The 13181-nt window shown below is 40.9% G+C and overlaps 1 protein-coding gene across 2 annotated transcripts; it reads left to right on the top strand.

Annotated features, from left to right (window-relative positions):
- Window positions 1-50: 50 nt before the first annotated feature.
- Window positions 51-9861, top strand: SPA17 (sperm autoantigenic protein 17). 2 transcript variants are annotated; one of them, XM_054998211.1, is made up of 5 exons: window positions 51-161; window positions 3131-3310; window positions 7541-7611; window positions 8045-8107; window positions 9549-9861. In XM_054998211.1, the coding sequence occupies exons 2-5, from the start codon at window positions 3157-3159 to the stop codon at window positions 9741-9743; spliced, it is 483 nt and encodes a 160-aa protein (XP_054854186.1). In that variant the 5' UTR covers window positions 51-161; window positions 3131-3156; the 3' UTR covers window positions 9744-9861. The 2 variants fall into 2 exon arrangements, with proteins under 2 accessions (XP_054854186.1, XP_054854187.1); XM_054998212.1 differs by having other exon boundaries at window positions 67-90.
- Window positions 9862-13181: the final 3320 nt, after the last annotated feature.

The raw sequence follows: 13181 nt of genomic DNA on the forward strand, positions 1-13181 counted from the left end.
CAATGCCTCCTCCCACAGCTGCTGTTTTTGTCCCTTCTCCCTTGCCGTCTCATTCGAGTTGCCAGGGCGACGGGTAACCGTTGAGACCTAGTAAGGACGAGTTGGGGTTTTTTTTTTAAACCGTTCCCGCATCCTCCCAGCCAACGTTCAAGAAAAACGCGGTGAGCCGTCCTGTTTCACCTCAGCCCCCGATCCTGTTTTCACGGTCAAGTTTTCAATCCCGGGACCGGTGAAGACCGCTAAAGCCAGAGTGCCGTTGAGCATGGGCAGAGTGCCCCACGGGGAGGGGTACTGCCGGCGGATGCCTCCTCCCTCATCTGGAAGGAGGGGCTCCCTGGCAGCTATGAGAATCAATCTGCTTAAATTTTTTTTAAAAAAAACTCTTCCCCTCAAAATCTTCCCTGGTTTACCCATGAAGCGGGATGAAGTGGTATAGTTATGGTTGCCAACCACTAGGAGATCTCCCGGAATTATAATTGGTCTTAAAACAATAAAGATCAGTTCACCTGTAGAAAATGGCTGTTTGGGGCGCGGGTGGACGCTATGATATTAAACCCCACAGAGGTCCCTCCCCAAATCCCACTTTCCACAGGATTCACCCAAAACCTCCAGGAATTTACCAACCTTGAGTTGGCAACCGTATTAATGGCCTGGAAACGGCAGTGGAGGAATTGCATTTTTAAATGTTCCCTACATTTTTTAAAAAAAAAATCTGTGCAAGTGGAAAACTAGTGTAGCAGGGCCTGAATTGGTCTCCTTGAAGGGCTACTTTTGACTTGCAGGGGTGTCTATTATGTGGGGGATCATTCCATGATAGCACACCCCACCTCAAGGCAGTTCAGTCCATTCTGTCTACTTGAGATTTGACCACACCTGCTGTATGTGTAAACCAAATAGCAGCGTAAACTCTTGAGCACAAGAGCCAAATTTGCCTACAGATGATTTATGGGTTTTTTACTGGGATATGTTGCATGTAACTTCTAGCAAGCTGTAAGAAATCAATTTCTTGTATGTTCACATAACAATCTTTATGTTGGTTATTGTGAATTTTCTGGGCTGTATCGCTGAAAGACGGTGCTACACCTCTGAAGATGCCAGTCACAGCTGCTGGCAAAACGTCAGGAACTACAATGCCAGGACCACAGCAATACAGCCCAAAAATCCACAACCATCGTTCTCTGGCCGTGAAAGCTTTCTACAATAAATCTTTATGTTGGTTGTATTAGAAATACCATTTGTCATGGACGGTATATCAGTTGTTCACATAGTGGTCTCTAAATATGATCAGCACTTTTTCTTTGCCCACAATGGCCTTTACTAGTTGTTCGTACCTCCTTCGTACTACATTCTACAGCCCCCACTTCTCTGTGGTCTCCTACTCCACTTTTTCCACTCTCAAAGTAGCTATTTAAATTCTGTAGAAATAAAATGAGATTCATGTTACCTGAAAGGCATCGAGCTGCTGCAGTAGTGCTGTTCAGGTAATGTAGGATTTAACCAAGGTTGTGATCTTGAGCACACTTAACTAAGGAAGGAATCTTCTTGACTTCCATGCACTTCTGAATAAACATGATTAGGAATGGGTTCTAAAGGCTGCATCCTAATCTTATTTACTTTGAAGCAAGTCTTCTTGACCAAAGTAGTAAATGTAGTTGTTGTTGTTTATTTATTTATTTATAGTCTGCCTTTCTCACTGAGATCCAAGGCAGATTACAAACATGTGGATACCAGAACTCTTAAATAATAGAGACAAAAACAGGTGGTGAAAGTTCAAGGGGAGCCCTGCAAGTTTCTTAATCCCCCACTTCCAATCAACACCTCAGATTCAGAAGTGTGTTTAGGCTCCTGTATAAATGGAGAGGAGCACAATCCAGACCACTTCTAGTAATTACTTGACAAGATAACAAAGTAAATGTCCAGAAAGATAGCATACTGCCAGCAAGCAGAATTTTTTAAAAATTATATATTTAGAGAATGTATATGTTGCCTACCAGAGACATGCTGTAGGCAGCTCACAAAGTAAAATAATACAATAAAATCATTTCAAAAGCTGAAATATTTATAATCAACCATAAATCCCAGCCAGAATCTAACAATAGCATCAGAACAGAAGGCAGATTAATCTAATTTTCTGTTGGTAGACTTAAGTATTTGTACCTCTAATTACATTTATTAGGAGTAATGAGAGAAGTAAGACTTCACACTTGTTCCCTCTGCCAAGCTGCAACCGTAAACTGTGACTGTATCGAAGACAACTCAAATTTAGCATCAGTAAATTCTCCCAGGGAGCACTAATTCATGCTATTTCAACTTTAACTCTTGTGTTCCTAACTTTGCTTGCCTAGAAATTCATAGCCTTAATATTGTAGGGTTTTAATTGCCTAGAACTTATTTTTAATGGCAGCGAGGAGGAACATATGTACACGTGAAGCTGCCTTATACTGCCTCAGACCATTGGTATTTCAAAGTACTATCTACTTTGACAGGCAGCACAGTGACTGTCCAGGGTATCTGGCAGAGGAAGGTCTTTATTGATTGAAATGTTTATATCCTGCCTTTCCTCATGGTTCAAGGAAGCTTACAAGTCACAGGTAAAATATTACTGTTTAAAACCTAATAATTTTATCTGGAGATGCCAGGAATTGAACCTGGGATCTTCACATGCATCAAGGATTCTGTTAACTTCTGAGTAGATTAAACAGGCTGATTTGCACATACATACACACCCCACATTTCCCCTTTTGCTGACATTTAGCTGCTCTCAAAATTCTGGAGTACTTTTGTTCCTCAGCAGTCTGCTTTTGTATAATCTTGGTTAATTTATGAACCCATATTTTTCTGCATACCCAGGAGTCCTCTGAGCATGTGATCACCTACCCTGGTCTGAGCATGGCCCATTTTGCAGCTTTCATTGCCCCCCAAGAACCAGAAAGTTAACTATAAGATACTGTGATTTTCATACTTGATTAAATAAATGGTACTGGGGATGAAGGAGGTACGAGTTTCATAACCTAAGCTGTAACGCTATATTTGTGTGTGCTAAAACAACAAGAGTATTATAAAATATCAATAGAACGAGGATACTGTTTTCGGATATGAGTCATCTACCACTTCTATAATGAAACTGCAGGTGCGGTCCAAGCCTATTAAAAGACAATGGCTGTTCCATTCTCCAACACAACTCAACGCATTCCTCGAGGATTTGCAAATCTGCTTGAAGGGCTTGCCAGAGAAGTTTTGAGGAACCAACCGGAAGACATACCATCCTTCGCCGCCAAGTATTTTGAAACTCTCCTTATCGAAAGAGAAAGTGAGTATATATATATATATATATATATATATATATATATATATATATATATATATAGCTGATTTCACACATTTTTCCTTTCTGTGCATGTAAATCCTTCCTCTTCCTACCCTTGAAAAGATCCATGCAGTCCAATCCTACGTATAGTTAAAAGTAAGTTCCATGGTGTCCAATGAAGACATATTCCCAAGCAGGATTACAAGCTGAACTGCTCTGCCTCTTTTTTCATGGTGCTACAAAATGATTTGGAAAGTCTGTGAAATTCATGGTGTTTTCCAGTCCTGGAATTGCTTAAGCTCTGTGGCTACACATATACCCTTATGAAAGCCACTGTATTTGCCCCCTAAGCCTACAGGAGTGCACATGCTTGCACTCTATATAACCTATCCTTCCATCAGCTCAGTATGGTGTTCGTGGGCCTCTCTCCTTTTTTTATGCTCACAACAACTTTGTGAGGTAGGTCAGGCTGGTAGAAAAACTGCTCAGGGAGAGATTAGGGTTGTCTTTTTAAGATCTGAACGCAAGTCTTAGTTTAAATTCAACCATAAGGATAATTTTAGGTGGGTAGCCATGTTGGTCTGCAGCAGGATTTGAGCTTGGGAGCTCTGACTCTTGAAAGCTTATGCTCTGAAATTCTTGTTGGTCTCTAAGGTGCCACGACTCAAATCCTACTATCACCATAGTGGCTTCCAGTACTCATTTTTAAACAAGCAAGTTTCTAGCCTTCAGTTGTGGAGAGTAGTTTGTAAACATGTGGATGTTGTCTGGTGAAGAATGTTGAGAAGATCTGACAGTGATCAAGAGACAAGACTTTTCAGGTTTTGTCCAGCTATCTTCTAGCTAAAGTTCCTGCCTTTTAATACTCTTGGGTAACCCAGGCAAGCCCAATCTCATAAGATCTTGGAAACTAAGAAGAGTCAGCCTTGGTTAGTAATTGGATGGGAGACCTTCAACAAAGACCAGGGTTGCAGAGGCAGGTAATGGCAAACCTCCTCTGTTAGTCTCTTGACTTGAAAACCTCAATCAGGATTGCCGTAAGTCAGCTTTGACATGACAGCACTCTCCACCAGTTAAGTATGGTTAGCTATCTAACCGCACTGTTCTTGTCCTTCCCTTTTTGCTTGAAAAAAAATCCAAGTGGTTTGGAAATTTATACTTCTTCCAAGATCCACGTTTTCAAATGGCAGAATCTGTATTTCCTCAATGCTGAACGTGTATGTGCCAGATGAAGCCTTCTCATTTAGAAGAATGAGATTTCCCCTCCCACATCATCTTGCTCCTTTTTAAAAATCTGATCCAACAGGGCTGTTTTTATGTTCTTATATTTTTGAACCTCTTCTTTCCTTTCTTGCCACTTGATGTGCAAAAACTAACCTGGGATGTTGTTTGTCCTAGGCCCAAGGGACTAAGTTTCTACAGTGTTTTGCTTCCCTTTCCCACAGATACCATCTTCCTTATATGCGATTGTTTAGGAGTCAGGAAGGACTCGGAATCTCCCCCCAAACACTACTACCAGTCCTGCTAATTGTATTCATGGCTAATTTCCCGGATATTATGACTGAGCCACTGGAGGGGGTGGGGAGGTCTGGTGGTTTAGAGGCCCCCTTCTTCATTTGAAACTCCTTAATCAGCCTGGGCTTGCTGGCTGATTTCATATTGTGGCAGCTTTTCTCTTTATAACTAGGAAGATGTTTGCGATGCGTTTTAGGAAACAGTAGGTCGGAGGAAGCAATGGTGCTGATTTGCTAAGCTACAAACATGTTTTTAATTACAGGATGACTCACAGGCAAGCTCAGAGCTTTTTGGCCTCTTGTTTGCTATGCTCAGAGAAGGAGGATGTTACGCAAGAACAGCTAGTGAGTAGGGAATGTGCTGAGTGTGCAAGAGAGAGCATCCTTCAGTGTCACACACAACCTGTTTCTTTCTCCTCCTCTTCTTAGGTGGGCCTGTAGCTATAGGTAAAAATCTATTCTTTTTTTTTTTTTTTTTGGCTTGGAATAATTATTTCCTGCAACTTTAGCAGAGCTTCAGAATGTCAAGGGTGCTATATGTGAGGATGTTGTCAGGCAGATTGACACTGAGCCGGATGATTTCACCGTATACAGTATTGTACAAATTAGCAACTGCATAATAGGATTCTGTGAATTCTGCCCCCCAAATGTTCATCAGCGTATATAGCTAAGAAGGAGACTGCAGAATTGTCTGTTTTTGCAGTGTAATGAAAGGATGTTATATAGTGACTAGAGTGGTGAAATAAGATCAAGGGTCATATCCCTACTCAGCCTAACCTATCTCTCAGGATTCTTGTGAGGATAAAATGGGGTGGGAGGCTCTATATGGTTCCCCGAGCTCCTTAGAGGAAGAATGGAATCAAAATTAGGTAGTAGCCCAGCCCTCAATTTTTAAAAGGGCAGAAAGCTTTTTTAAAAGCACAGACTCTTGCATAGGGCCAGATTCGACTGTGATATGCTTAATGTGGCAAGAGATAGTTGCATAAAACCTTATATCCAGGACTCTTGCTGTGTAGTGGATAATTTGAGGTTTCTTTTAGCAGAAGTGGATTTTAATGTCACATTGGCAGCTGCCAAGTTCATCTCTCAGTCAATTAAGATAAAAACCTATTAAATTTTATGTTATACAGAATATTATATTATGTATCAATAACTTTTTCTTGTTTTAATTCTAGTGTGACACTGTTCAGAGCCAAACTGGCTGTATGAGCAGTATCATTAAAGTAAAGCATAGGGCCAGAAAATAAATTCTGTGTGCCAACGTAACATTTTAAGGGAGGTGGGCTGCAGAAGACACTACTGTAACCTGGTCATACGAAGATGTTTTATACCATTCAGAGCACTGCTTCATCTGGCTCAATATTGCCTTCTTTGCCTGAGTCCCTGGAGATCTGCTGCCTGCTGGAAAAAAGTCCTTTCCCAGTACTGGCTACCTGAGCTTCTTGGACTGAAGATGCTGGGAATGAAAGCTGGAGCCTTCGGCATGCAAAGCAGGTGCTTTGCCGTGGAGCCACAGCCTGTCTCCTAGCCTGAATCAGCTTGGCTGTTTCCTCTTCTGCCACAGCAGTTGCTTTCCTTGTGCTGACATTTTAAAATTTTGTGTTTCAACCTGTTTCTCCTCGTGACGTCATTTGTGTTATGATTGTTAATTTTTTAAAATGTGTTTGGTAATGGACTTGTGTTTCATGAACACTGTAAAACTGGCTGAGGGAACTCGTTAATTTAAAAGAAGAACAGGATAGAACACTAAGGTGAAATAATAGTTAGGGTGACCAGGCCCTGAGAGTATGCCTGTAGAATTTTTCTCGTGTCCTAGATGAAGCACAAGTCCATTACCATTGAGAGCCAGTTTGGTATAATGTTTAAGAGCACGGGACTCTAATCTGGAGAACCAGGTTTGATTCCCCACGCCTCCAACTGAAACGAGCTGGGTCACCTTGGGTCAGTCACAGCTTCTAGCTCTCTCAGCTCCACCTACCTCACAGGGTGTTTTGTTGTGGGGATAATAATTACATACTTTGTAAACTGCTCTGAGTGGGTGTTAAGTCATCCTGAAGGGCAGTATATAAATCGAATGTTGTTGTTGTTGTTATTATTAGATTTTGGATAGTAAGAATGGGCAGGTGATGTCTCAAAGTGCTATAAATCAAGTGGTTCTGTCCCAACACTTAAAAATCACTGAAATCTGTTTGCACCATCTAATACATGCCAAATCTGTTGTTTAAAATCCTGCTATTGGCTGTCTCTGTTTGATGCTCCATTACCACCTTTCTTCATGTGCCATCTTAAAGACCAGCAAGATTTTCAGAGTATAACCTTTCAAGAGTGAAAAAGCTTACGCCCCTGAAATCTTATACCCTGAAAATCTGGTTGGTCATTGGAGTCAAATCTCGCTGTTCTACTGCAGACCAACATGCCTACTCACCTGAAACTAGCATTAATGTAGTGTTTTCAGTGTTCAAAGTGCTTTATGCACATTACCTTGTAACCATTCACAATAATCCTGTAAGATAGGCCAGGTATTATCCCTATCCAGCAGATGGGGCTCTTGAGGCTGAGAGCCAAGCTACAAGGGATGCCTTACACAGGTTGGACACTTGTCAGCTTCCCTCAAGTTTTGATGGGAAATGTAGGCATATTTGAACTACAGTTCATAACTCATTCTCTTAATTTCTATGCTATTTAATGTGATTTTTTAAAAATGATGCTTTGTTTTCAGAAACTGGATATGACCCAAGTGAATGGGGCGCAAAGCTAGAGGATAGATACTACAACAATCGTGCTTTCAACGTAAGTCTTGGTTTATATGATTAGCATATCCTTTCCTGCAGCGTATACAAATTTGTCAATTCAGATGACCATTTCTCTCATTGTGGAGTGGCAATTTGTTAATGCCATTCTGGTAGAGATCTGAATAGAACACAGCCTTGCAAAGAGGCCCAACAGGAGGTTAGCATGGTCCTGCCATCATATGTCCTGCAAATCTAGGGGCAGGGAAGAACAAAATGCACCAGCAACAATATGAATTCCTATAAAAGGACACAGTGTTACAAAAAAAGAATACAAGACTTCTTAACCTGGCTTATCATTTGTAGAAATACTATTGTAAGGTGCTTCTCGATGAAGGGTTTTGTAAATCATTCTTTAGCACCAAAAGTTTCATTTTCTGGTACGCATAAAGCTTCACCTTTACCACTTTTAAAACAGGTCACTATTTTTGCAGGAACCTGCCACCCCAGGAGGAGATGGTCAAAAAGAAGATAAGAAACAAGAATCTGCTCAATCAGTAAGTAATCTTTCTTGAAACTGAGGATTTCAGTCCCTTTGTTGTTGGCTACCTTCTGTTGATCTTGGTATTTCTAAAAAAGCCACATTGAGAATGCACAGATCTAGTGAGGCCATAGCTAATGCTGACTCGGAATGTGGTTTTAGCCAGCATCTAAGATGGCCTCAGCCCTTCACTTTTCTGAAGTATTATTCATTACTGTTTAGAAATGGTGTGAAACGACTAGATTAAATCATCCTTGCTCCAGCGCCATGGCATTCCTATAAAGTACAGATTTGGAGATCTGATCCCAAACTCACTGTATATCTTGGCTGTCTGTCTCCCCAGCATCTCAGTTTAGAGCCCTGATCACTGATCCACCAAAATAATTCCTCCACTGTAAGTTAAGACTTGAAAATCAACCGTTCAGACAAATGGAAACAGATAACATGTCACCAAAGCCAACTTCTACACAGCACATATTTGTTGCACAATTAACTCTCTTACATAAAGCAGCAGCCAGCTCATTTCCTGATACCTAGCTTAGATATCCAAGCTGATTTTGGCAACCAGCATGTAATTTATTTGCACAGTAAGTTAGAGCCAGGCTACAATTTAAAGCCTCATTTTGGAATACTATGTACATTCTGGTCGCCGTATCTCAAAAAGGATATTGCTGGTCTAGAAAAAGTACAGAAGAGGGCAACTAAGGTGTTCAAGGGGTTGGAGCACCTTTCCTATGTAAAATCTCTGAAACCCAGGGCTAGGAGGCAACTTCAGGGGTAGGCCTTGGCATCGATGCCCAGTTCATTGGCCCTCCAGGGCAACCGGTTGGTAAATATTTAAGCACCTGCTTGTCAAAATCTCTGGGTTTCACAGTGCTTAATTTTGGCTAGATGGCACCCTGTGCATTTTATTCTGAGTGTGCAAGCACCCTCCCCCACATACACAGGCACACAGATGAGGAAACTTCATCTTATTTCGGCATTCTTTCTCTCCCCGGAGCAAGAGATTTACTCTTGCAGGCTCAGGTTGATAATTACCTACGTGCCAAATCCTGACGTTCTATGCAGGCAAAACTTCCTTTGACAAATGATGGAAAGTTGCCCAAGTGACAATCACAAGATCTGGCAGTAAAAATAGCCTTGCCGATGACTTGTTGCAAACACAGATTCGAAAAGTGACAAAATAAGATGCATAGTTTCCCACCCACGCTTGGAATCATGAGCAGCTTCCAAAATGCCTTTGAGGAAAACAGAGATTATAATGACTTACTTTTTTATTATAACTTTTAAAATTCTGTATTAAAACTTCTAAGCCATCGGCTAGTTTACACACAAAATTTTAAAATGTAAATCTCTCTCTCTCTCTCTCTCTCTCTCTCTCTCTCTCTCTCTCTCTCTCTCTCTCTCTATCTATCTATCTATCTATCTATCTATCTATCTATCTATCTTATCTACAGGAGGAGGAAGCCAAGGCATCAGACACCACTGAGGAAAGTGTTCCTAAATTAACAGAAGAGCAAGCGGCTACAAAAATTCAGGCCAACTACAGGGGATACAGAACAAGAAAAGAATCAAAGATCCAAAAGGAAGAAGTAGCAGGGAAGGAGGAGCCAACAGAGCCTGATAAAAAAGAGCAAGAGCAGGCTCAGTAATCCAACCACAACTATCCTGCCAGCAGTCAAGTTTTAGAACAGTTTACAGCAAAGGTCCAATGATCCACTTTAGAAGCATGGATCAAGTTTATGAAATAAATCATAGACTTTAAAAACATCCCTTGCTGTCACTGACATATCAATTAATTGGAATCTGTTTTGCATACCAAGTCATTATATAATAATAACAATAGCAGTATTTGGTTTATATACTGCCCTTCAGGACAACTTAACACCCACTCAGAGTGGTTTACAAAGTGTGTTATTATCCTCATGACAATCACCCTGTGAGGTGGGTGGGACTGAGAGAGCTCTGAGAAGCTGTGACTGACCCAAGGTCACCCAGCTGGCTTCAAGTGGAGAAGTGGGGATTGGAATCAAACCCCCTTCTCCAGATTAGAGTCCTGCTGCTCTTAACCACTACACCAAACTGGCTGTCAGCTTCTAGGTGAGAGGGCTACAGTGAGAACAGAATGATGTGCTGTATAGAGATCCAGAGACAGATCTCCGGATGTACTTTTAAATGTTAAAGAACATCTATGGAGAGTCCTCCCCATATGGATTGGAGCAGCATTGAGGGGGTCTTACTCTTTCTTCTGCACCATTTTCCTGGACACTGCTTCCCTCTTCTGTAGCTGTTAGTCTTGGTAAAGGGGAAGGAACAGGTGCAGTCCTGTTACTTGGTTTCTTTCCAGGCTAACAGCAGCTCAGAAGGGCCTCTTGATCAGGAAGATTACTAAATTCCACCACAGCTATAATCTAAATCATCTTCCCCACCACCTACCCAGTGGCTTTTAAAAAAACATTTGGGAGATCTGGTCTCTCAAGTCATGTGCCCTTTGACCCTCATACTTTGTCCTTCATTTGAGGAGCCAAAGGTATATAATCCTAAACCTAACAGAACTTTATCTGCACAGTATTTCAGTGGTGAAGATGCTGTGGTTTTCTAGATAGAAAGCACACTTCAAACTGCTTTCATGACTCTTTGGCCCGTATGATCCATCCTGGCATAGTACTGGTATGCTTTACCCTTCCTGTGTTTATGTCCATGGATTCCACACCTTTGGGATGATTATGTGTGGTCATGCACTGACCGAGAGTACCCATTTTGGCCCTCGTATAATTTTTTTTTGAAACTGAATTCTGAACTGGTACACGGTACAGGAAGAAAATGTGTCCGAGTCTCGTGAGTGCCTGTCGTCCAACAGTTATTTATTGATTTTACTTTCTATACTGTTTTATCCCTAGCGCTTGGAACCTAGTTAATATTTAAGCACACCCAACAATCAGTCATGATTTCCACAGCAGTCAGAGAAAAGGGAAGTGAGTGTGATCACAGGGAGACCATTCTTTACATTTGAAGAAGGATTAATTGTATTTGTCTCCATCTGCTCTTCCCCCCCCCCTCAGTCTTGGCCTTTGTGCCATTTTGTGCCATCACCTGTACGGGCAGATTTTGTTCCCTCTTCAAAATGGCCTGGCTGGAAAATGTCCTTCCCTTCCTGTCGCTTCTCTTGCTCGCTGCTTCTTTACCAATTTAATCTGGTTCGAAAGGACAGTAGGGAAGGGAAATACTTCTAAAAATACTTTGCCCAGTTGTGTACCCCTAGTAATAACATACTATTGTCCATGCTGCTAAAAAAAACCCGAAGGAAATACTATTTTGCTTATTTGAAGCCTGCTGTGGGAATGCAATGTTGCCATCAGAGTATTCAGGAAAGGTGGAATGAAAACTTACGATGAAAACACTGTTAAGCATGTTGAAAAATTAAAACAATTATGTACACATTTAGAATTCCACAATATATTTTCACAGAAATGCCTACTTTCCAATTTTATATAATAATAGAAAAACTGCTCATTTAATAAATTAAAGATGTGCATTCCAATAAGGACATTTTTTTTTACAAATGAAATCACAGAATTTATTCTGATTTGGCATACACCTTATCAGTTAGTTTGTCCAAAGCATATTTTCTTAGGGGCAGTTCCCTTGGTCCTTAATAATAGCCTAAGGACAGGTCAATGGGCTACTAGCAGAGGAGGGCTGGAAGGACCATAAAAAGAATGCAGACCTGTCCACACCAGGCATCCTTTAGGACATACATAACCTATAGCCATCGACGTATTTAGTAAGTGTCCTCATCTGTTGTGCAAGAGTTAGAATGTCAGACTAACATCTGAGAGACCCAGGTTTGACTCCCCATTCTTCCATAGGTGGACGTGCTTGAAGATGGCGTCCTGAGTAGACACGCCAGCACGTCGCTCCTGCTTTTATCCGGCTTTAAGATAAGTGTCTGTGCCAAGAGTGATGTTTTTGTTACAGACAATACCAATTATCCGGGACTCTAAACAACTCGAAAAATGGCAGAGGAAAATATCGGATTTTTTTTGGGCAGGCAGGAAGCCTAGGGTGAAAATGAAAGTATTACAGGATGCAAAAGAGAGGTGGAATGCAACTGCCCAATCTAAGACTTTACTATGATGCAATCTGCTTGGTGTGGCTGAAAGATTGGATGACTCTGAAAAATCGTAAACTACTGGCCTTAGAGGGATATAAAAAAATATTTGGATGGCATGCATATTTGTGGTATGAAAAAGTAAAAGCAGACTCTATGTTTTTGCACCATTATATCCGTAGAAGCCTCTTCACAATTTGGAAGAAGTACAGAAACTACCTGCAAGAAGGAACTCCCTCTTGGGTGGTTCCTTATGAAGTAATAGACCCGAGAACTGTTGACAATGAACAACGATGTTTAACATATAAGGAAATAACACGAACAGACCTTTCCAAGTTAAGAATAAAAACGCAAGAAGAGTTGTCTTCAAATTATGATTGGTTTCAATATAGACAGATTAGAGACCTTTACAACTCGGATTGTGCAAAGGGAGGGATAAGAATAGAGAACTCAGAACTAGAGGAAGTAATTCTACAAGAAGATAAAAAGGAAATCTCTAAGGTCTATAAGGTGTTGTTAAAATGGTATACTGAAGATGAGACAGTTAAAGTGCAGATGGTGAAGTGGGCTATAAACTTTAATAAAGAAATAACAATGGAGGCGTGGGAATACTTGTGGAAAAATACGTTGAAGATTACGACATGCACTAACATTAAAGAGAATGTCTATAAAATGATTTATCGTTGGTATTTGACACCAAAGAAAATTGCGCTAGGGAACTTAAATATGTCTAACAAGTGCTGGAAATGTAAAAAACATGAGGGATCTTTGTATCACATGTGGTGGACTTGTGAGGTAGCTAGGCAGTACTGGGGGGAAATAATAAGAGTAATAAGTGAGATTTTACTATTTCAAGTTAATAAGAACCCAGAACTCCTGCTACTGAACTTGGGAATGGAGGATATTCCAGCACAATACAGGACATTGCTATTTTACATGACGGCAGCGGCTAGACTTTTGTACGCGCAGAAGTGGAAAG

Source organism: Eublepharis macularius, chromosome 14 (assembly GCF_028583425.1).
Source record: "Eublepharis macularius isolate TG4126 chromosome 14, MPM_Emac_v1.0, whole genome shotgun sequence".
NCBI lineage: Eukaryota > Metazoa > Chordata > Lepidosauria > Squamata > Eublepharidae > Eublepharis > Eublepharis macularius.

What these genes read in the sequence shown, in the direction of transcription:
- SPA17 (XM_054998211.1), top strand. Translation starts at nt 3,157, where the DNA reads ATGGCTGTTCCATTCTCCAACACAACTCAACGCATTCCTCGAGGATTT. An exon ending in TCTCCTTATCGAAAGAGAAA is followed by an intron (nt 3,311 to 7,540) that starts GTGAGTATATAT and finishes CTTTGTTTTCAG; the next exon opens with AAACTGGATATGACCCAAGT. An exon ending in ACAACAATCGTGCTTTCAAC is followed by an intron (nt 7,612 to 8,044) that starts GTAAGTCTTGGT and finishes CTATTTTTGCAG; the next exon opens with GAACCTGCCACCCCAGGAGG.